The sequence below is a fragment of the Trachypithecus francoisi genome, unplaced genomic scaffold (genome assembly GCF_009764315.1).
Source record: "Trachypithecus francoisi isolate TF-2019V2 unplaced genomic scaffold, Tfra_2.0 Lachesis_group15, whole genome shotgun sequence".
NCBI lineage: Eukaryota > Metazoa > Chordata > Mammalia > Primates > Cercopithecidae > Trachypithecus > Trachypithecus francoisi.
This window is the reverse complement of record NW_022681460.1, coordinates 45,550,182-45,575,724: the sequence shown is the minus strand read 5'-3', so window position 1 is coordinate 45,575,724 and position 25,543 is coordinate 45,550,182. Positions and strand designations below refer to the sequence as shown.

Sequence of the window (25,543 nt, the reverse complement as noted above, 5' to 3'; positions counted from 1 at the left end):
AGGCAAAAGCAAAGTGTAGTGAGGTCCTCCAAGGCTCATTTATGAATCATAAAAGGCTTGATAATATTAAATACCAATTGCAATGCCAAGGCAGCATGCTGGGAAGTATTCAGACAGCTGGAAATCCATGGCATCATGGGTCTTTTTAAAAATAATGTAAAATACTGAACTAGATTCCAACAGACTTCTCATTTTACTGAGTTGTTTTCTAAGCTGAAACAGAATTTCTCATTCTCTTAAGAAAACCTGCCAAATGATCAAGTTTTGTTTACTTCTAAAATTTCAACATTTGAAGCTACAAAAATTACCCTACTTTAAAAAATAAGCATTTATTGCTCAATGCACTCTTTTACCTACATCAAATGGTTAATTATATTAAAACACAAATCTCTTTAAAGACAAAGAAGTTGTAAAGATGTTTGGCACTTATAAAAGAGCTAAATTTTAAATGTTACTATTTAGATAATTTTTCATAGTCTACACAATTCTAATGGGTAAAGGAATGACTAATGTGGCTTTAGAAATCTGTTTTTAAATGTCCCTTTTCTCTAATAGCATTATAGCACACATTTAGTCAATTATTTGTTTTAAATATAATCATGGTTCAACAGTAATCCTGTAAACTAGCTCATGGGGTTGAATAGACAAAATACAGCAATATTCAAAAACATTGACAACCTTTTGGATACATTAACCATAATAATAATTTTAATAGTAATAATAATAACATTGTTGAGTATTTCCTATTTGCCATTCAGCACTTTAAGGCCTGCACAATGCATTCATGTTCCAAATTAGAGTTTACTTCTCAAATCTGATTTGAAAACCCATTAAGTAGTTCAGTCTTAGCAGTGTTTCTATGCTGTTTCTTTAGTTGCAACCCAGGTTAGGTAGCAGTTTTTTAACTAGAGGTCAGGTTTTAAAAAGGAAAAATTTGTATTTATAGGCATGAGATTATCCACCAATGCCAGGAGCTTTTCATATACTGAGGCATGAGGGGCCTAATATCTACAGAGGGATCTGCATCACTGTCCTGGAGCATTTAAATTTTTCCTGCTTCCTGTCATTACAGTTTTCCTTCTGTTGTGTCTCCTCCAAATACACCCAATCTCTGCCGTCTGACTGATGTATTTAACTAAGTTAAAGAAGGCTATAGTCCTTCTCTATCCTCTGATATTTACGTTTAATCCACATCGTCATTCAATGAAGTATCATTATTCCCATTGTATAAATGATAGAAGTCACTGAAGACGGAGTAAGTAACTTTCCCCAAGCTACAGCGGAGAGTAAGAGAGAGAGAAAAGTTAGAGAGAGGGTGCCCAAATTTGCACACTTAAGAAGGAACTGTAGATCTGTTGAGTATGAGCACACAGTATTCCCACACACATTTTATCAGTATTATGACAGTAGGTCAGAGAATTACCAGCAGAACACTGGCTTAAGGATACTCTGAAATTTTGCCTCCAGCTGGGATTAGTCTGTGTGAAAGATGAAAGGATAAAGAATTTCAAGTAATAAGGAATGTCTATGATTAAGTACCAGAAGTAGTAGTTCTACAGGTGTCAAAGAAAGTCGGCTTTTTAGAAGAATAAAATGGCACACAAAGCCTTTTGGAGTAGAGCCCCAACAGAGAACCCTGGGGATGGACATTAAACAGTCGACAAGAGGAAAGAGCTGAGGACTGCACAAATCATCAGGTGTCAGGGGACAAAGAAAAAGAAATTAAAGGCCAACATGAGTACCTGAAATTATATACTGTAATCTTTCAGTATCTCTGTAATGATTTCAGTGAGAAAGGTTTGAGATAACATTGCTGATTAAATGAAAATCTGACTGTAATGTATACATGCATTCCTGGAGATGATATTAAAGGCAGGAAGTATATAATAGAGACATAATAAAATGGCAAACGTGTGAGCTACTTGGGTGGGTGAAAAACTAAAGATGGGGACAAATCTGAGATTTATTTGCAGCCTGCCCTTACAGATACTTTGTGCATTACTCTATTAGCTTATGCATGGATGTCTACAAGCATAAATATTCTCTGAGGTTTTCCAATGCCAAGGCAAACATCACCAGAGATTTGAAAGTAATTTTCCTGACCTTGTCACTTTAAGCAGTCCCATAATAATACGTTGTGGTAGCTTATTGCAGCTTAAGTGTTTTCCCTTATGCTACTGAATAATTCTAGTTGGCTGTATGAATAAGATGCTTATCACAGTTGTCTCATGAGCCCACAAATGAGTTATTAGCTATAAAAAAGAAAAAAAAAAAAGGCTGGGCGCGGTGGCTCAAGCCTGTAATCTCAGCACTTTGGGAGGCCGAGACGGGCGGATCACGAGGTCAGGAGATCGAGACCATCCTGGCTAACACGGTGAAACCCCGTCTCTACTAAAAAAATACAAAAAAAAAAAAAAAACTAGCCGGGCGAGGTGGCGGGCGCCTGTAGTCCCAGCTACTCCGGAGGCTGAGGCAGGAGAATGGCGTGAACTCGGGAGGCGGAGCTTGCAGTGAGCCGAGATCCGGCCATTGCACCCCAGCCTGGGCGACAGAGCGAGACTCCGTCTCAAAAAATAAATAATAAATAAATAAATAAATAATAAATAAATAATTAAAAAAAAAAAAAAAAAAAAACCAAAGCTGCAAGTAAAATGTATACCCAACTTAATAAAATGGTTGCATTAGTAAGTTTCTCTGTAGTCATCTCTACTATGGCAGGCTCAATAGCTAAGCTTCCTTTTAAGAATGAAAAATGTGATAAAATATTTTATAAACTAGAATACAAAAGGTTATGATGCTTTAATTTCAAGAAGAAGGTATGGCCCTGTTTTCTTGGCCCTTGAACAGAAACTTTCACTAAGGCTTTTGGAAGGCAATCTAACAATAAAAGCATTTGGAATATATGTGGTCATATTCTCTAAAGAACGTGGTGCTTGAGTTTCACGCTTGTTGTGGAACATTGTGAAATATTTGTGTCATTCTTTCAATAAATATTGTTGAATGCTGAACATTTTCTGCACTATTATTATTTATGTCTCCTAGTTATTTTCAGTATATTTGAAGCAGATAAATTATACCAAATAAACAGTACAATAAAGAAGATCATGAATGCAGTGAACGGATATGATAAAATAGCATCCTAATTTAGATTCCAATCAGTTTGATAACTTTCAAAAGTTATCAACTTTTTATAGCTAACCAACAAATTTCAAGTCATCAATCATCATAAAAACTAAAAAGATGATCAGCCCCATGGAAAATATGTTAGGACTGAAAGAGTAGATTATTAGTACATAAAGGAAAAGCAAAATATATTGCTTGCTTCTGTATTTTCTCTGTAGTAGGACATATATTATTAACATTTTAAAATGTATCAAAGTTTCCATGAAATTAATTTTTTCAAGTGTATTTGAAGCCAGGCACAGTGGCTCATGTCTATAATCCCAGTTACTCCAGAGGCTAAGGCAGGCGGATCCCTGGAGTCCAGAAGTTTGAGACTAGCATGAGCAACATAGCAAGACCACATATCTAAAATAATAACAATAACAATAATAAATAATTAGCTAGGGATGTTAGCATGTCTACCCGCAAGGCTGAGGCAGGAGGACTGCTTGAGCCAAGGGCTTCAGGGCTGCAGTGAACTATGATTATGCCACTGGACTCTAGCTTGGGTGACAGAAAGATCCCATCTCTTAAAAAACTAATAATAATAAGGAGAATAAAATGTATTTGAGAAATGCTGGATTAAGATCCTCAAAGATCTAAGAAAGAAAATAAATCTCTTCACTGTCAGAGTATTTTAAGTTAAAAACTCTTGGGGATCAATAATCACTAGAAGAGACTTTTCTCCTATCTACAAAAAGAATTTACCCGCCTAGGAGAACAAGTGTTCTTGTTCCCCTCCCTGTAATCTCATTATCCATTACAGGAAAGAAAACAAAAAATCTAACCACATCTGAACAGACCCTTTTTCAAGATAATCATTGTCTTCAAGCATCATTTAAGTTCTAGAAAAAAAAAAAAAAGTTTACAACTTAATTTCTGTCCTGTAGTAATCATTTATTGTTCCTCCATAGAATTCATTTTCTTTGCCTTCTCATAAACTATTTTACCAGGATGCAAGCCCCATTCTCATTGTAACCTCAAGATGATAATACGAGCTTCTGTACTTCTTTGGGAAGTTGAGTTTTCATTCTGAAGGGTCTTGTATATACAAGTTAAATACATTTATATGTACTTTCTCTTATTAATTAATTAGCTTCATATCAGTGATTTTCAGCAAAACTATAGCAGGTCAAGAGCTTTGTCCCGCCGGGCACGGTGGCTCACGCCTGTAATCCCAGCACTTTGGGAGGCCGAGACGGGCGGATCACAAGGTCAGGAGATCGAGACCATGGTGAAACCCCGTCTCTACTAAAAATACAAAAAATTAGCCGGGCGCAGTGGCGGGCGCCTGTAGTCCCAGCTACTCAGGAGGCTGAGGCAGGAGAATGGCGTGAACCCGGGAGGCGGAGCTTGCAGTGAGCCGAGATCGCGCCACTGCACTCCTGCCTGGGCGACAGAGCGAGACTCCGTCTCAAAAAAAAAAAAAAAAAAAAAAAAAAGAGCTTTGTCCCCTATATGTGTAATTCAAATTTGACAAAATATCAAACTGTAAGTATAAGAAGTTCCAAAAATGTTTTGATTTTATCTATAATGAGTACTTTGACTTTTTTTAAATATTAAGAGTAATTTTCAAAAAAAAAAAATAACGATGTCCCTGCTTCATTAGTACCCTAAATATTATTTGTTTTGTTTTTCTTTATCTTGCCTATTGCTGATCTAACAGTGAATTTGACTCTCTCCTAATGCTTCTCTATGTTTAATTAATGCTAATATAAAACTGCCATTCACAACATATAGGTCATTTAGGTAGGAAAGGACTGGTATATTTGTGATAGCAAAGGATCCAATTAATAAACTTCACTACCAAAGCCTAATATTGATCTCATTGACTATGATTAAATTCAAATTTAATCATAATAGTGCTATAGTCCCTACAGCTTTCTCATTGTAATACTGTCTAAATGTTTTATGTTTTAGCCCTCAACACAAACACTCATAAATACTATAGTAGAAGACAGAGCAAGTAAGAAGACACTAAGTTTGGGCTTATTAATTACATCTCTATTTTTTGATTATGTACTATAGGTCAGACACTGTGTTAGAAAATTCCCATATATCATTCCTAATTATTAAAATGATACAAATTATCTTTATCTTATGTTTCAGAAAGTTAAGTTTCAAAGTGTTTAAGGCAGTGTTCTCTATGCATGCAACTGCACATCTGAAGACTTAGGATTTGAACTCACCTTTGCCCTACCAAGTGCTCACTAGCACACTATTTTATAGAGCTCTACTGAGTATGGGAGAGTGGAGAAGAGGGAATGATGCTTTCAGGGAAAAGGTCTTTTTTCAAGGACTAATAATACCTAATGCCTCAGAAAATCACTTTCTCCTAACATCTGAGAAATAAAAATAAATCCAAAGCCCCTCAAACAACTGAATGGACCTCTTCCCGGCCAAGGGAACCCCAGAGTAACCTTGAAAACTGAGTTCTCAACCATGACAGGATAGAAAGGCAGACAGGCCTCAATATACACCAATCTCCTCACTAACTGCCTTCGGACTTTCTTCCCTAAACAAGACAGTCCTTTCAGAAGACTTCACCACTGAAAACAGAAAACAGCCCTTTCAAAAGACTTCAACAATGATATCAACCAACCTTGATTCTGCCCTTCCTTTTTTGTGCCTGTTAGACCATGACCACTGAATGGTTCTAGCCATCTTTAGAGAATGCTTAGTAAGGATTTTCATGTTCTCTGCTTCACGTTTTGATGCCATAGGGCTGAAAACTCCACCCTCAGACCATGCTAATGCCACCATTTTTGTACATGGGATCCATGGAGAGGCACGTTCATGCTCATGCACAAGTTTCTCCTTTCATAAATATTCATGACTTCTATAGCCCATTGGGAAAAAAAAAAATATATATATATATATATATGTATATATAAAATTCAGCCACCCTGCTGTAAATTCCTGTTCTTTTTGCCCCTCCATTGAAGTGTCTGCTTTTGACTTCCAACCAGAGACGATGCTTCCCAACCTGTCTGAATGACCACTCTGCATACTGCAACCCTTTGTAAGAAATAAAGTCTCCTTTTCTAAATTTATGAATTATACTTTTTAAAGTTAAGATATCCATCTGAAGTTGCATCTTCATATTGTACCACTGAGAACCATCTTGGTTAGATCATAATGAATTTGAAAGATCATACCAAACCCTGTATGTTTAAGGTCCCCTTAAGAAGGAGGGATGGAAATAAGAAGGTGACAAACATGTTATTTCTAAAATAACAAACACTTGCAATTGCAAGAGCTAGTTAAAAATACTAAATGCTAATTAAATACTAAATTCTAATTACAAATAAAAGGTCTGATTCTTCCAACTGAAAATAAGGAAAGAAACACCCCTCCTCACCCCCTGTTCTTAGAATACTTACTTTAAAAATTCATAGTTACAGGTCCTTTCTCCCTCTCTCTTTGAAATGTATGTAACTCCTTTAAAAGCTAACTAAGCCTCTTGCCAACGTTATGGCCCAGGAGAGCCTTTCTCAAGGACCTGGGAAGTATCTCTTTGAAATGTAATAATCAAGAGAGATAATGTTCCATCTCTCAGTTTCTGTGGAAAATGTAATCTGTTTACATACACAGGGCTATATACCCCTCTTAGATTCTTTTCTATTTAGTGACAAATACTATTTAGCTTAAATAAAATTATTGAAGGAAATACATACTTGAAATATATCCTGCTCTTTGTAGTTACTACTCACATACATCAAGAAAAAAGAGTAAACCTTGTAGCAACATAACAAACTAATAAATAATGAGGGAAGGGACTTACATGATCAATTAGTTCACGAACCATTCCATTCCATTGTCCATTGGCATCATCCTGGGCTCCATATTTCCCATCTTCCACAAGTCTAATTTCATATGTAAAGCCAAGGATTGTAGATAACTCTCTGAGGAGATCAATGCAATAGCCTTCAAATCGATCATTGCCATAGAGAGGTTTGTCAGACTTCTTAAAAAGGACATAGGGTTCTTCCTGAAAACATTGAACAAGAACAAAAAAGGTAACAGTTAATCATGAAACTCATCATCAGAATTATAGCTTTTCTTAGAAGACAAAAAATTTCTCATTTATTTAGGACGAAGTCAACTTTATTTTCTTCTAATTAAAATTAATGAAGTCTAGAATATTAAAAGAAAATTCAAGTTTTGTAGGAAATAGTAGTGCTTTACAAAAAAAAAAAACTTAACTATTATAATCTCACCACAACTATATAATAAAAATACGATATATTTTATATCTTATGCCATAAATCTTATACATAATGAATAACATGTGACATGTAATATATGCTATATAATACATGATATCCAACATCTAATTTCACCATGATAACACCCCAATTTGAATTATATCATTTAATCAATATCTGGTATGCTGTTTCCATGGGATCTATGGATAAAATGAATGAAAAAAATTGTTGACTAATTGCCTACTATGTGCGAAGAATTGGAGTGGGGACTTTTTATATATATAACCACATTTTGTCCCAACAACCATGAAAATTACAACTACTATATTTAATTATAGTTTAAAAATAGTAATTTACTTTAAAATATAGATGAAGAAGGCCAGGAACGGTGACTTGCACCTGTAATCCCACCACTTTGGGAGGCCAAGGTAGGCGGATCACGAAGTCAGGAGATAGACACCAACCTGACTAACACGGTGAAACTCCGTCTTTACTAAAAAATACAAAAAAAAAAATTGGCCGGGCGTGGTGGCAGGTGACTATAGTCCCAGCTACTCAGGAGGCTGAGGCAGGAGAATGGCGTGACCCCAGGAAGCGGAGCTTGTAGTGAGCCGAGACTGCGCCACTGCACTCCAGCCTGGACAAAAGAGCGAGATTCCATCTCAAAAATATATATATATATATATATATATATAGAGAGAGAGAGAGAGAGAGAGAGAGATCTTTATCAAGTGCTTATGCATTCATCCAACATCATTTTAAGGAGCACCTATTGTGAGCTAGCCCTCCTCTATATAAATAGAAATCCTTGAGCCATGAAGTTCATGATAAAGAGAAGAAAACAGTTAACAAATGCCTAAACAAATACAACACATATTATCAGATCCTCCTAAGTGGTATAGAAACATAAAATAGGTCAATAGAAAAGAAAACAACTGCAAGGTACTTAGTAAAATAAGACAAGACAAAATTAAGTAATTTCCTGAAAGCCTTTCCAGAGAAGGTAAGAGATGAAGTATAATCCAAAAGGTGAGAAAGAGTCTAGAAACTTGAAACTCTGAAAACAGAGTATTTCAGGCCAAGGACACAGCATGGTAAAAAGCCCTGAGATCAACATAATACTGGAGTGTTTCAGGAAAAGGATAATTGGCAACAGTGTGACAGAAGTCACATCCAGTAAGTGAGTTGGCTGGACAAGATGAGAATAAAAAAGAGATGAGGAGTCAATTTTTGTGAGGCTCTGCACATTAGGCCCTGTAAGAAATTTGTATGTTTAACTAAGTGCAAAAAGATTCCATGCATTAGCACATTTTATTGAAGGCACTTTCACATGGCATGGCAGACTGTGCTGCTATGAATCAACCAAGGTGCAACAATTGGTTCTGCTATTCACTATTTGCTCATGGGCAAAGTCTCTGCTATCTCAGAGGAAGCTATTACAAAGTGAGAAAGCTTAGTAAATTCCTATGCCAGTCCACCTAGGAATGTCCTCACTCTCTTCCCCAACCCAGAGCTATCCTAAAGGAGTTTCAGACATGACAGCCATGTGTCAGCTTGCCCACACTCATCTAAGAAATAATCAAGATTATTTTCATCTTCTTCCCATCTCTGTGTACTTACCTTATCTCTATACTGTTGTATGCACCCTGCAGCCTCACCTCCTGTTATTCTGACCCTTCTAAACGTTGCCACTGTGTGTTAAAGAAGTCCTGATCAGAGATTGGCATGTTGTTCCATATCTTCACCTAATTTTTAGAATGACCATTTTATCTCCCTACTCTACCGGACTGCACCCTGAAGACATTGCTTAGTTTTCAGCTCTCTTTTCTATAGACCATTTTCAATTACCTCCACATCCCTTGGAGAGAGAGGCCCATTTGGTGTTTTCCCTGCCCCTCATTGCTGTTCCCACACCATTTGTTCCCCTGCCTTGTGCAATAACTTCTGCTCCTCTGAGACTCATGCCACCCCGCTAGACCAGGCTCTCTCTCTACAATTGCTGTCATTCAATGAAATCTGGTTCAAAAGTTGTATTAGGTAGGAAGAGAAGCCTTTACTTTTCAAATATGTGACTAATGGATGGTAATTATTTTTTCTAATTTTTATTATTCTCAGTATATTCAAAATTCACCTACATGAAGTATCCAACACGGCTGATCTCTTAATTCTTTTATTTCCTCATTACTAAATTATTTCCCTCATTGAAATCTAGTCTCTCTTCCACATGGTCACAACTGCAGCCTGCATTTGTCAGAAAATTAGGATTTCTCACAGCCCACTCATCCAATTCATTGTTTAATCACACCCACGCCTATGCTCTTCAATCACACAAAGACCCCCAATTCAGTGAACTCACATTTCCCTACTATTTATCAGTCCCCTCCTGACTTCACTTCATTATTTGGCCCCAAATTCCATGGTTCATTATTATAATTTCTCAGTTAAATGTTGATGTTCCTAAAATTAGTTATGAGCCCATCCTTTTTTCTTAAAATTTTATTCCTATTTTTTTCTGATCCACACACATCAAATTCAATAATATCTTTATCCTGATGACCTCTAAATTTATACATTAGGCCCACACTTCTTGCAAGTCTTAGGCACACATATCCAATAGCACTTGTCAGCAAGATTTTATGTCTCATAGACATGATTTTATGTCTCACATTTAACATGTCCCAAATACACTTCTTGTTGTCCCTAAAACTTTTACATGTTTTCAGTTTTCTCTGCTTTTAGAAAATAGCACCATCATTTACTCTGCTACTCAAACTGGTCAGTGAGTCATCATCTTTGCTTCCCTTTCTTTTAGCTCATTTGCTACAGAGCAACACAAGGGATCTTACTGAAGGATACATTGAATTATCTCCCCACGACTACTTGAAATTATCACATAGATTCCCAGTGTGTTTAGAATAACATTCAACTTCATTGCCATGGGTTCTAAAACCTGTTGTTCTACCACTTGCTCTCATCTTGGTAAAAGGCTTCACAACTCACAAAATTGATTAAGTCAAAAGCCAGGCAATCACTCTCAAACTCTCTGTCTTATCCTTTGTAAATGCTGCAAGTTCCCCCCTCAAAATATATACTGATTCCACTAATTTCTTTGTACTGCCCCTGCTAGAATTATGGCTCATGTAACCTTTATTTCTAATCTGAATTCCTATTGTAACTACCTCTTTTACTTTCCGTTTCTTTCCCCTACAGTCCATTCTCCATAGAAAATCATAGCAATCTTGTAAAAATTAAATCTGCTTTTATTATGCATTTGCTTAAAACCACAGTCGCTTTTCATTAAAACTGGAATAAGGCCGGGCGCGGTGGCTCAAGCCTGTAATCCCAGCACTTTGGGAGGCCGAGACGGGCGAATCACGAGGTCAGGAGATCGAAACCATCCTGGCTAACACGGTGAAACCCCGTCTCTACTAAAAAAAAAAATACAAAAAAATTAGCTGGGCGAGGTGGCGGGCGCCTGTAGTCCCAGCTACTCAGGAGGCTGAGGCAGGAGAATGGCGTGAACCCGGGAGGCGGAGCTTGCAGTGAGCTGAGATCCGGCCACTGCACTCCAGCCTGGGGGAAGAGCGAGACTCTGTCTCAAAAAAAAAAAAAAAATAAAATAAAACTGGAATAAAATAAAAACTGTTTATCCTGGTCTTCAAGGCCTATTCTCTTTGAGCTTAGCTTCTATTCCCTCTCTTTCTCATTTTATTTCAGGCATTGGCCTTCGTTTTGGTCTTCAAACTTGCCAAGTTCGTTTCTAGCTCAAGGTCTTTGCTCTTAGCACTGGCTTTTTATTTATTTATTTTTCTGACAGGCAGGATCTATCCTAAGATCTTCACATGGTTGTTTTCTCATCATTTAAGCCTGTGCTCAAATGTCACCACTTCAAAGAAACCACACATATATAAGTTACCTCTTTCCTCTAAGGTACTCTCCATTATTTTACCCTGCTTTGTTTAGTTCATAGCACTCATCCCATCTGAAGTTTTATTTATCTTTTGATGTATGTGCAATTCTTTCTTCCCCTATTATGACATAAACCTATGAGTATAGAGGAATTAGAGATTATGTTCATTAATTTATCTCAGTGCATAGAAGAAAATGACTGGCAATCAGTTGGTGCTCATGGCGCATATGTTAAATGAATAAAATATTCATCATAAAAGCTTAAAACTTACCTTTCCCTCTTCAACTCCATTTTCTTCTCCTTAAGGTCTAGATATCCTGTTTTCTCCCAGTTTCACAAATACAAAGCTATTTTCCACCTCAAAGCCCTTTACCTGTTTTTCTGTCTGTCTATAAAGCTCTTCAGATGGTGAGCTCTTTTCCTGCCTTTAAGGCTCAAGTTAAATATAAAATCCTTCCTTTAGTTTTATCTAAAGAGAATCTTCTCTGTTATTCTCTATCTCAATATTATAATTATTTTCTCACAGTACTTAAGTCATTTTCAATTGTTTTATTTATTTGTTGGCTTACTATTGGGGGTTTTTGTCTCACTTTTCTAAAATATAACATCCATATGAACTCATTATAATATCTTCCATGCCTAATACAATACCTAGTATATAGTAGGCAGTATCCAGTAAATACTAACTGGATAAATTATTGATAAATTAGTTACTTCTATAACTCAATTTTCTCAATTCTAAATATATTTAACAATATATGTAAAGATGTTTGGGGAATTAATTAAAACAAACCTGGCAAAAATCAGCATCTTAATATAATTTCATTATTTTAGCTTCCCACTAATTTTTCATGGATTTCTTAAGCTAGGCATCACAGCTCACACCTGTAATTCCAACACTTTGGGAGGCTGAGGTGAGTGAATCACATGAGGTCGGAAGTTTGAGACCAGTCTGGCCAACATGGTGAAACTTCATCTCTACTAAAAATACACAACTTAGACGGGTGTGGTGGCAGTCCCAGCTACTTGGGAGACTGAGGCAGGAGAAGCGCTTGAACCCGGGAGGCAGAGGTTGCAGTGAGCCAAGATTATGCCATTGCACCCAGCCTGGGAAATAGAGCAAGACTCTGTCTCAAATTAATTAATTAATTCTTGATTTTTCTAGCAATTTTAGGTTCACAGCAAAACTGAACAGAAGGTATTGACATTTCTCATATCTCTCTACCCCTCCCAGAGGCCTAGTCTACCCTACAACAACATCCTGCACCAAATCAGTACATGCTTCACAACGGACGAACCTTCAATGGCACATCATTACCACTCACAGTCCATAGTTTACATTATGGGCACATTCCTGGTATTGTCTATGTTACGAGTTTTAACAAATGTATAATGGCATGCATCCACCATTGTAGTATCGACACAAAATAGTTTCAATGCCCTAAACATTCTCTATGCTTTTATGTATTCATTTCTTTCTCCACTCTAACTCCTGGCAACCATTAATCTTTTTAGTAGCTCCAGCATTTTGTCTTTTCCAGAATGTCACATAATTGGAATGTGGCCTTTTCAGATTGTTTTCTTTCACTTGGTAACAAGCATTTAAGTTTCTTCCATGTATTTTCATGGCTTGATAGCTCATTTCTGTTTTGTGCTGAATAATATTACATAGTGTGAATATACCACAGTTTATTTGTCCGCTCACCCACTGGAGAAAATTTTGGTTGCTTCCAAGTCTGGGCTATTATAAATAAAGTTGCTATAAACATCCATGTGCTGGTTTCTGTGTGGACATAAGTTTTTGGTTTATTTGGGTAAATATCAAGGTGGATGATTGCAAGCTCATATGGTAAGAGTATGCTTTGTTTTGAAAGAAACTGCCAAACTGTCTTCTAAAGTGGTAGCTCCATTTCCCATTCCCACCAATAAGAAATGAGAGACTTTGTTGCTCCACATTCTTCCTAGCATTTGGTGCCGTCAGTGTTCTGGATTTAGGCCATTCTTATAGGTATACGGTGATGGCTCGTTGTTTTAATTTGCAATTCCCTAATGCCATATGATGTTAAGCACTTTTTTCATATGTTTCAATGCAGTCTTATTGGGATTATTTTCATTTGCCATTTAAATATTTGTAGAGGTTAAATAATATTCCCAGGTTCCATAGCTAAGAAGAGGTAGAGAACAACTAAGAAGAGCCAATAAAATAAGAGGTTTGAACCCAGGTTTTTCAAATTCCACAATAACTACTTTTCCTACTATTTTAGGTTGCTTTCTACACCATAAGATCATTTGGGAGAAAACCATAGATGTTGGATTTTTAAACTGAATCAGATGGGAATCAGAAATTAATCTGTTAACTACATCCAAAGCTACCTATTTGAGCTTAACATAAATAAAAGAACAGTTAGGATCTTGTCGATTTTTATGTACCATTTGATCATATACAAACTTTATTCCCCAGGGGTACACAAAGTACTGCAAATATGACAGATGCAGTGCCTTTCTACCCAAGAGGTTATCATACCCTTTTGCCTCACTGCTCTTCCTGGCCTGCTAGCCTTTCAAGTAGATAACACATTTCCATAGATCGTAGTTTATATACCCTTGTTTTCTTAGAAAGGGAAGAAGCCCTGTGGTGAAACAGCTTTCTGGTACTGAGTATTCACATTTCAGACATATTTAGGTGTTTCTTTTCCTGGTGCTCCCACAACAACTTTTGAATACTTTTACCATAGCATTTATCATATTGAGTAGTAAGTGTTGATATATATGTAAGCCTTCTGAACTAGACTTGAGCGATTTACTGGGAAAAATGGTTACTTAATTTTGCTTCAGAAGCACCAAACATCCCCTGGCACATAGCAGGCTTACCAATAAAATGACTGCTGAAATGAATTGAATAGAGACGGATTGCTCGGTCAACCGGGAAAGCCAGGGAAACCTGAACTTGAAGGAAAAAAATTCAGACAGTTAAGTTCCCCTATGAGGCTTGGGCATGATGGTAACAAATCCTCAAGTCACTAACCCATATGCAGAGGGTTAAGGACTTGAGGAGAATATCATATTCCCTTGCAGCATAGGGGAAAGACTGAGAATACTGAGTTGGTGGAATGGGAAAAAATAAAGCATGTAGGTATAGTAAATTAGCTCTATTGACTTCATACTTTTGTTTTATTTAGGTTACTATTTTCAAATATAGAGTTTGCTGTTTTGTTTTGTTTTACTTAAAAGGAAAAAAGATCAACAATTTGTCAACTCCCATGACTAAGCAATAGTACTATTTAACATTTCCCAAGCACTTACCATGTGCCAAACCCTGTTCTAAATGCTTTACTTGGATTAATTCAATTGTATTCTCCATAACAACTATATGAGGTCAGTAATATTATTTATATTATGAAAAAACTGAAGGAAAGGATTTTAAGGTTTTTTTTTCTTTCTTTTATTTTTTTTTTTTTGCCCATAGTCAATAACCAGTATACAACTCAGCCAGGCTGACTGCTGGACCACTTACCCATCCCTCTCCTACTTCCTTGATTAAATAATTCTTTTTTTTTTTTTTTTTTTTTTGAGACAGAGTCTCGCTCTGTCGCCCAGGCTGGAGTGCAGTGGCCGGATCTCAGCTCACTACAAGCTCCGCCTCCCGGGTTTACGCCATTCTCCTGCCTCAGCCTCCCGAGTAGCTGGGACTACAGGCGCCCGCCACCTCGCCCGGCTAGTTTTTTGTATTTTTTAGTAGAGATGGGGTTTCACCGTCTTAGCCAGGGTGGTCTCGATCTCCTGACCTCGTGATCCGCCCGTCTCGGCTTCCCAAAGTGCTGGGATTACAGGCTTGAGCCACCGCGCCCGGCCGATTAAATAATTCTTAGTGATCATTTCCAAACTCCATATGAATATAAAATTGTAAATAGTTCATTACATAATTAAACACCTGTTGTATGACTTTTTTTTTTTAATTAACAGGGATTCACCACCGGGCTATATTGTATGCAAAATGGTATTAATTATTGAACAATGCAACTAAGACAACTTTATGGAAGAAAGTAAGTAGTAAATATATAATACACAAAATTCATTTCCTACATGACAAATCATCTGATTTCTAAATAAGAGCACATCTTTTTTAAAATATTTTAAGAATTTATGAAAACATCATCTATTAAACTAATCAGATTTAGGTAGCAACATATGATTATCTAAAAATGTCTTTTCTTCTGTTTGCATTGTTAAATTATAATTGTCTCTATTTTAAATTAAACTATATTCCAAAGTACTTTTTATTTATTTTTCACAGAAACTGACTTGAACACTGGATAAAATATAATAAAATTTGGTGATTAGTTAGGAGTGTGTGAAGCATATGAGGGATATATGTGTGCAAGAAGTGAAAACGTTCATATAATTGTAAAAGTTATTAGGCTATTTGACTCTTATTAATCTAACTTGTCCTACTAGTCTCTTACCTGTTAATTTGATTTCCTTCAACTATAAGCTAATAAGAAAACTTTTGTCATAGGCAAATAAATTTGTTGATCCCTCGAGATTAAAAACCTACTTAGATATATGTCTTAAACAGGTTTGCACGTCACTAGAAAAAAATATGTGTGGTCTGAGTGCATCCTTTTAGTATTTATGGATCTCCACAATGTCAAATATTACTCTTCCCATATTTAATTCTGATAGGTAAGATGCAGTTTTCTTGCTGTGATTCCTATCTCCAGCTACACTGTGTCACGGGATAGTTTTACATCAAGTTATGACTCTCCTTTAAACTCTCTTTCTCTGTTTCACATGGCACAAGGATAAATAATAACCTCACGTAAGAAAAGAAAAATGGTACCAGAAGCAATTACTGTATCACACACCAAGTTCAATGAATAATATGATAAAACTCTCCTGGGCAACTTTACTGATTTCTCATATAGTCTTAAATCTCCACATCAGCATTTGCTAGAGGTAAAGGCACTTCATTCCACTGGCATCTGTAATAAGGATTTGTCAGCATTTCTACTATCAACTCCAGTTTTAAGGAACCCAATAACTCATGCATTTTTATCTGCATTAGACTGGGAGTTGGCACAGAATGAATCCAAAATGAAGTTCTGAAAAAGTAAAATATGTTTTAAGGTTAAGGGAATAAAAATGTTTTATTTAAATATAATAAAACTCTTAATAATTTTTAAAGCATGTAACTCACGTATCTCTCAGCTTTTATCTAGGGCTCGATTATCTTTTTCATATGTTAACCCTGAGATATCAGTGTCTTACTCATGCTACTTAAAACATAGGGACATTAAAATATAAATTAATTTTAATGTGATATGTATAAAATATCCCCTGGTGTTGCAATGATAAGACTAAACTAACCAATGTATTTACCCAAGCATATAGTGAACTCTTACTCTGTCCCCACACTCTTCTAGGTGCTAGGTATACAACACTGAACAATGAAAAACAAATCAAAACAACATAGAAAAATTCCTGCCCTTATGGCACTCCCAATCTATTGGTGAATTTGAAATACATTCCAATTATATATTATCCTGTATTTATTTACACGTCTACTTTGCTTCATTAATTATCAGAAGTGGAATGTGGAATGTTTTCACAGGCTACGTTTTTGAGAAACAGAGACATGTGTCTTGTTTTAGAGCACTGTGGTGAATCTCAGAACATAGGATGCTGTAGCCCACAAATCATTTATTTTGAAAAATAGACAGGTATATTCAGGTAACCCCAATCATGTTCTTGAATTTATCCTTATGACTAAGAAACTTGTAAAGTTTATTTGTGGCAACAGCTGAAATTCCAGTTTCTTAAAGATATCAACGCAATGCATTTAGAAAATATTACCTAATGGTGCTTTTTTTTTTCCTCCTTCATGAACATAGGGTTGACAAACAAACAAACAAAAACCCTCCTTTTTTAAAATAGCATCCCTATGGGCCAAATGAAAAAAAAAACATAATGGTTACAAAAATAATAATCTAAGATTAAAGTAATATTATGGCAATTGAAACAAAACTGAGCAGTTCATATTTTCCTGAAAATAATTAATAATTTCCTGAAATTTCATAATTTCCTGAAAATAATTTTCCTGAAAATAATTTCCTTCTCTTTTCTGAACAGTGTGTTCAGAGTCTCTATATCTTATCACTGCCCTCTCACTAAAGGCATTAAACCATAACTAGTAAGAGAGCAATCTAGTTTTTATAGGGTATGTAAATCAAGGCAGATGTTAAGTTGATTGAAAGTAGAAGACTGATGAATGGGCAACAGAAATGGTGGAACAATTATGCTTTTCAGCAAGGTGAGTTTGTTCATTATAACTATGACTTACACCTTAACAAGAATAAAACAAAACAGACCTCAACATCTTGCCCTCCAAGAGGTGCTCAGGAGAATGCAGAGGGGAAAGTCACACTTTTAAAAGGGAAATTAAGGATGAAAGGTATTACTATGGACAGCAATGTTAAGGAGATGGAACCAAGGATAACCCTCTGCCCTTTTTCATTGGGTTAGTTTTGGTTTGGGGGTTTATGTTTGTTTCCCTTTCTATCTAGACCATGCTTTACTTGAACCTTCCCAGGTCTTCACTTGCTGTCCTCTCATCCAAGCACAGAGGACAAACACTTGGAAAGTCTGCTTTACTGGATAGTATAAGGCAGCAAGTTTTAGTTACCTGTTTTGACATTCTTTTCAACCCTGTTTAACATTATTTTTATTTCATTTCAGGCACCTAAACTAAATTTTTTTATTAAATAAAATTTTCATGGGTAGGTTTACTTTTATTATGGGTAAAAGGTGTTTTTCTTGAATGGTGAAAAACACCCAAGAAATATAACTAATACTTACAAAGAAATACAAGCAGAATAAAAGAAGATTTTCTGCAAAGAAAAATTTTTTCTTTCACAAAATGTTATCAACTCATTACTCTAATAAGCAACACTCTTGGGTAGATTTAGCACACATGAGGTATGATTTGATCAAGGGATGGGGGACAGCTTATAAACATCACGGGAATGATGCCCAGTAGTAATATATGTGTTTGATTGGCATGTTTATTGATTTTAATTGACTACCACCACTCCTGTATTCCCATAGTAACCTGTAAGTGAAAAGAGCAACTCCAAAGATGATCAATAAATTACCATGATTTTCTAAATTGTTATTTGAAGTTTAACAAGATGCATGTAGATATCTATATCAGAATACCTCTTGTTAAAATATAAATACTTTGGATGTATTCATTCATCCATTCATCCACCAGTTTAGTCATTAGTACATTCAAGAAACAAATATTTTTATGTAAATTCTGAATATACATATGCAGACTAGAGGTTCAATTTTTTTTTTCTTTAAAGACTAAATAGTAAATATTTTTGGCTTTATAAACTATATAGTCACAACTATTCAATTCTGTCATTATAGTGTGAAAGCAGCCATAGAAGCAGTTAATAAACTGGCAAGCCATCAGAATCAATTTTTAAATAACTCCAGAATCTAATAAAAACTTAAAACAACAAGGAAATGCTTAGTGAAGAGAAAAACTACAGAATCTTGGTAGGAGAGCTCTGTGGCATATTAATTTACCCTGTTGATACTATTTGATACTCCTCAGTTCCACAACAGTCTTGAAGATAGCAGCCCGCACTCCTGATGCAGGTAATACACACCATAGGAAACCATATGGACCTTATTCTTACCAAATTGTAGGTATGTGCTTTAACCTGTGTGGTGTCTCCCAGAGGGATGGGCTCAAGGACTTGCCATTGGTTCATCTGCATAGGAGTTTCCCTAAGGCTGAAGCTGCTTCACACTTGGTGTTTTTTGTAAGCATTTAAAGGCAAATATATTATCTGCCACCTGGTGGGTAAGAGGGAAAAGTAAGGGCAAGAAATAGATTCACTTGAAAACCTGAGGGGGGCGGAGCAAGATGGCCGAATAGGAACAGCTCCAGTCTCCAACTCCCAGCGCGAGTGACACAGAAGACCGCTGATTTCTGCATTTTCAACTGAGGTACTGGGGTCATCTCTCTAGGGAATGCCGGACAATCGGTGCTGGTCAGCTGCTGCAGCCTGACCAGCGTGAGCTGAAGCAGGGCGAGGCATCGCCTCACCTGGAAGCGCAAGGGGGAAGGAAATCCGTTTTCCTAGCCAGGGGAACTGAGACACATAACACCTGGAAAATCGGGTAACTCCCACCCCAATACTGCGCTTTAAGGAAACAGGCACACCAGGAGAATATATCCCACACCTGGCCGGGAGGGTCCCACGCCCACGGAGCCTCCCTCACTGCTAACTCAGCAGTCTGCGGCCATCTATCCGCAAGGCGGCAGCGAGGCTGGGGGACGGGCGCCCGCCATTGCTGAGGCTTAAGTAGGTAAACAAAGCCGCTGGGAAGCTCGAACTGGGTGGAGCTCACAGCAGCTCAAGGAAACCTGCCTGTCTCTGTAGACTCCACCTCTGGGGACAGCCCACAGCTGAGGTCCAATAGGGAAAGCAGCGGGGGCCGGTGGAGAGGCTAACGACTCTGTCTGACAGCTTTGGGGAGAGCCGTGGATCTCCCAACGCGGAGGTTGAGATCCGAGAACGGACAGACTGCCTGCTCAGGTGGGTCCCTGACCCCTGAGTAGCCTAGCTGGGAGACATCCCCCACTAGGCAGTCTGACACCCCACACCTCACAGGGTGGAGTCATCCCTGAGAGGAAACTTCCAAAGGAAGAATCAGACAGGTACACTCGCTGTTCAGCAATATTCTATCTTCGGCAACCTCTGCTGCTGATACCCAGGCAAACAGGGTCTGGATTGGACCTCAAGCAATCTCCAGCAGACCAACAGACAGTCCTTCTGACCCTCAGACGGAAAACTATCAAACAGGAAGGACACCTACACCAAAACCCCATCAGTACATCACCGTCATCAAAGACCAGAGACAGATAAAACCACAAAGATGGGGAAAAAGCAGGGCAGAAAAGCTGGAAATTCAAAATATAAGAGCGCATCTCCCCCTGCAAAGGAGCGCAGCCCATCACCAGCAACGGATCAAAGCTGGTCAGAGAATGACTTTGACGAGATGAGAGAAGAAGGCTTCAGCCCATCAAACTTCTCAGAGCTAAAGGAGGAATTACGTACCCAGCGCAAAGAAACTAAAAATCTTGAAAAAGAGTGGAAGAATTGACAGCTAGACTAATTAATGCAGAGAAGATCATAAACGAAATGACAGAGATGAAAACCATGACACGAGAAATACGTGACAAATGCACAAGCTTCAGTAACTGACTCGATCAACTGGAAGAAAGAGTATCAGCGATTGAGGATCAAATGAATGAAATGAAGCGAGAAGAGAAAACCAAAAGAAAAAGAAGAAAAAGAATGAACAAAGCCTGCAAGAAGTATGGGATTATGTAAAAAGACCAAATCTACGTCTGATTGGGGTGCCTGAAAGTGAGGGGGAAAATGGAACCAAGTTGGAAAACACTCTTCATCCAGGAGAACTTCCCCAATCTAGTAGGGCAGGCCAACATTCAAATTCAGAAAATACAGAGAACGCCACAAAGATACTCCTCGAGAAGAGCAACTCCAAGACACATAATTGCCAGATTCACCAAAGTTGAAATGAAGGAAAAAATCTTAAGGGCAGCCAGAGAGAAAGGTCGGGTTACCCACAAAGGGAAGCCCATCAGACTAACAGCAGATCTCTCGGCAGAAACTCTACAAGCCAGAAAGAGTGGGGGCCAATATTCAACGTTCTTAAAGAAAAGAATTTTCAACCCACAATTTCATATCCAGCCAAACTAAGTTTCATCAGTGAAGGAGAAATAAAATCCTTTACAGATAAGCAAATGCTTAGAGATTTTGTCACCACCAGGCCTGCCTTACAAGAGACCCTGAAGGAAGCCCTAAACATGGAAAGGAACAACCGCTACCAGCCATTGCAAAAACATGCCAAAATGTAAAGACCATCGAGGCTAGGAAGAAACTGCATCAACTAATGAGCAAAATAACCAGTTAATATCATAATGACAGCATCAAGTTCACACATAACAATATTAACCTTAAATGTTAATGGACTAAATGCTCCAATTAAAAGACACAGACTGGCAAACTGGATAGAGAGTCAAGACCCATCAGTCTGCTGTATTCAGGAGACCCATCTCACATGCAGAGACATACATAGGCTCAAAATAAGGGATGGAGGAAGATCTACCAAGCAAATGGAGAACAAAAAAAGCAGGGTTGCAATCCTAGTCTCTGATAAAACAGACTTTAAACCATCAAAGATCAAAAGAGACAAAGAAGGCCATTACATAATGGTAAAGGGATCAATTTAACAGGAAGAGCTAACTCTCCTAAATATATATGCACCCAATACAGGAGCACCCAGATTCATAAAGCAAGTCCTTAGAGACCTACAAGAGACTTAGACTCCCATACAATAATAATGGGAGATTCAACACTCCACTGTCAACATTAGACAGATCAATGAGACAGAAAGTTAACAAGGATATCCAGGAATTGAACTCATCTCTGCACCAAGCGGACCTAATAGACATCTATAGAACTCTCCACCCCAAATCAACAGAATATACATTCTTCTCAGCACCACATCACACTTATTCCAAAATTGACCACATAATTGGAAGTAAAGCACTCCTCAGCAAATGTACAAGAACAGAAATTATAACAAACTGTCTCTCAGACCACAGTGCAATCAAACTAGAACTCAGGACTAAGAAACTCAATCAAAACCACTCAACTACATGGAAACTGAACAACCTGCTCCTGAATGACTACTGGCTACATAACGAAATGAAAGCAGAAATAAAGATGCTCTTTGAAACCAATGAGAACAAAGATACAACATACCAGAATCTCTGGGACACATTTAAAGCCGTGTGTAGAGGGAAATTTATAGCACTAAATGCCCACAAGAGAAAGCAGGAAAGATCTAAAATTGACACTTTAATATCACCATTAAAAGAACTAGAAAGGCAAGAGCAAACACATTCAAAAGCTAGCAGAAGGCAAGAAATAACTAAGATCAGAGCAGAACTGAAGGAGATAGAGTCACAAAAAACCCTCCAAAAAATCAATGAATCCAGGAGTTGGTTTTTTGACAAGATCAACAAAATTGACAGACCGCTACCTAGACTAATAAAGAAGAAAAGAGAGAGGAATCAAATAGACGCAATAAAAAATGATAAAGGGGATATCACCACCGACCCCACAGAAATACAAACTACCATCAGAGAATACTATAAATGCCTCTACGCAAATCAACTAGAAAATCTAGAAGAAATGGATAATTTCCTGGACACTTACACTCTCCCAAGACTGAACCAGGAAGAAGTTGAATCCCTGAATAGACCAATAACAGGCTCTGAAATTGAGGCAATAATTAATAGCCTACCCACGAAAAAAAGTCCAGGACCAGATGGATTCACAGCTGAATTCTACCAGAGGTACAAGGAGGAGCTGGTAACATTCCTTCTGAAACTATTCCAATCAATAGAAAAAGAGGGAATCCTCCCTAACTCATTTTATGAGGCCAACATCATCCTGATACCAAAGCCTGGCAGAGACACAACAAAAAAAGAGAATTTTAGACCAATATCCCTGATGAACATCGATGCAAAAATCCTCAATAAAATACTGGCAAACCGGATTCAGCAGCACATCAAAAAGCTTATCCACCATGATCAAGTGGGCTTCATCCCTGGGATGCAAGGCTGGTTCAACATTCGCAAATCAATAAACGTAATCCAGCATATAAACAGAACCAAAGACAAGAACCACATGATTATCTCAATAGATGCAGAAAAGGCTTTTGACAAAATTCAACAGCCCTTTATGCTAAAAACGCTCAATAAATTCGGTATTGATGGAACGTACCTCAAAATATAAGAGCTATTTACGACAAACCCACAGCTATATCATACTGAATGGGCAAAAACTGGAAAAATTCCCTTTGAAAACTGGCACAAGACAGGGATGCCCTCTCTTACCACTCCTATTCAACATAGTGTTGGAAGTTCTGGCTAGGGCAATCAGGCAAGAGAAAGAAATCAAGGGTATCCAGTTAGGAAAAGAAGAAGTCAAATTGTCCCTGTTTGCAGATGACATGATTGTATATTTAGAAAACCCCATCGTCTCAGCCCAAAATCTCCTTAAGCTGATAAGCAACTTCAGCAAAGTCTCAGGATACAAAATTAATGTGCAAAAATCCCAAGCATTCTTATACACCAGTAACAGACAAGCAGAAAGCCAAATCAGGATCAACTTCCATTCACAATTGCTTCAAAGAGAATAAAATACCTAGGAATCCAGCTTACAAGGGATGTAAAGGACCTCTTCAAGGAGAACTACAAACCACTGCTCAGTGAAATCAAGAGGACACAAACAAATGGAAGAACATACCATGCTCATGGATAGGAAGAATCAATATCGTGAAAATGGCCATACTGCCCAAGGTTATTTATAGATTCAATGCCATCCCCATCAAGCTACCAATGAGTTTCTTCACAGAATTGGAAAAAACTGCTTTAAAGTTCATATGGAACCAAAAAAGAGCCCGCATTGCCAAGACAATCCTAGGTCAAAAGGACAAAGCTGGAGGCGTCACGCTACCTGACTTGAAACTATACTACAAGGCTACAGTAACAAAACAGCATGGTACTGGTACCACAACAGAGAAATAGACCAATGGAACAGAACAGAGTCCTCAGAAATAATACACACATCTACAGCCATCTGATCTTTGACAAACCTGAGAGAAACAAGAAATGGGGAAAGGATTCCCTATTTAATAAATGGTGCTGGGAAAATTAGCTAGCCGTAAGTAGAAAGCTGAAACTGGATCCTTTCCTTACTCCTTATACGAAAATTAATTCAAGATGGATTAGAGACTTAAATGTTAGACCTAATACCATAAAAACCCTAGAAGAAAATCTAGGTAGTACCATTCAGGACATAGGCGTGGGCAAGGACTTCATGTCTAAAACACCAAAAGCAATGGCAGCAAAAGCCAAAATTGACAAATGGGATCTAATTAAACTAAAGAGCTTTTGCACAGCAAAAGAAACTACCATCAGAGTGAACAGGCAACCTACAGATTGGGAGAAAATTTTTGCAACCTACTCATCTGACAAAGGGCTAATATCCAGAATCTACAAAGAACTCAAACAAATATACAAGAAAAAAACAACAACCATCAAAAAGTGGGAAAGGATATGAACAGACATTTCTCAAAAGAAGACATCCATACAGCCAACAGACACATGAAAAAATGCTCGTCATCACTCGCCATCAGAGAAATGCAAATCAAAACCACAATGAGATACCATCTCACACCAGTTAGAATGGCAATCATTAAGAAGTCAGGAAAATAGATGTTGGAGAGGATGTGGAGAAATAGGAACACTTTTACACTGTTTGTGGGATTGTAAACTAGTTCAACCATTATGGAAAACAGTATGGCGATTCCTCAAGGATCTAGAACTAGATATACCATATGACCCAGCCATCCCACTACTGGGTATATACCCAAAGGATTATAAATTACTCTACTACAAAGACACATGCACACGTATGTTTATTGCGGCACTATTCACAATAGCAAAGACTTGGAATCAACCCAAATGACCATCTGTGACAGACTGGATCAAGAAAATGTGGCACATATACACCATGGAATACTATGCAGCCATCAAAAAGGATGAGTTTGCGTCCTTTGTAGGGACATGGATGCAGCTGGAAACCATCATTCTTAGCAAACTATCACAAGAAGAGAAAACCAAACACCGCATGTTCTCACTCATAGGTGGGAACTGAACAATGAGATCACTTGGACTCGGGAAGGGGAACATCACACACTGGGGCCTATCAGGGGGAGGGGGAGGAGGGAGGGATTGCATTGGGGAGTTATACATGATATAAACGTTATGCACATGTACCCTAGAACTTAAAGTATAATAAAAAATAAATAAATAAATAAATAAAAAGAAAACCTGAGACTGCAAGACTAGGAAGGAAATACTTGGGGGCACTAAGAGCTGGGACAAGCTCCTATGTAGTCAAGGGAATCTAGAAGTCCATGCACATAACCAGGGTGGGATGTATGTTCAGAAAGGACCTGACAAGACCCTAAGCCCTTACCTCTGGCTAGATTCAGGCTCCATGCAAGCAGGACGGAAGAATAGGGCAGAATTGTAAACTGCCTGGCTAAACAGTAAAGGAGTGCCCCAATATACAACCAAACTACA

At 37.7% G+C, this 25,543-nt stretch overlaps 1 protein-coding gene across 4 annotated transcripts in view; it reads right to left on the bottom strand.

Moving 5' to 3' along the window:
* GRIK2 (glutamate ionotropic receptor kainate type subunit 2) overlaps positions 1-25,543 on the bottom strand; it is a 716,255-nt gene that overhangs the window by 209,487 nt on the left and 481,225 nt on the right. For all 4 annotated transcript variants that reach the window (XM_033234701.1, XM_033234699.1, XM_033234702.1 and 1 more), the window contains one exon: positions 6,947-7,153. In XM_033234701.1, the coding sequence (XP_033090592.1) occupies positions 6,947-7,153 (207 nt within the window). The remainder of the gene's footprint in view (positions 1-6,946; positions 7,154-25,543) is intronic.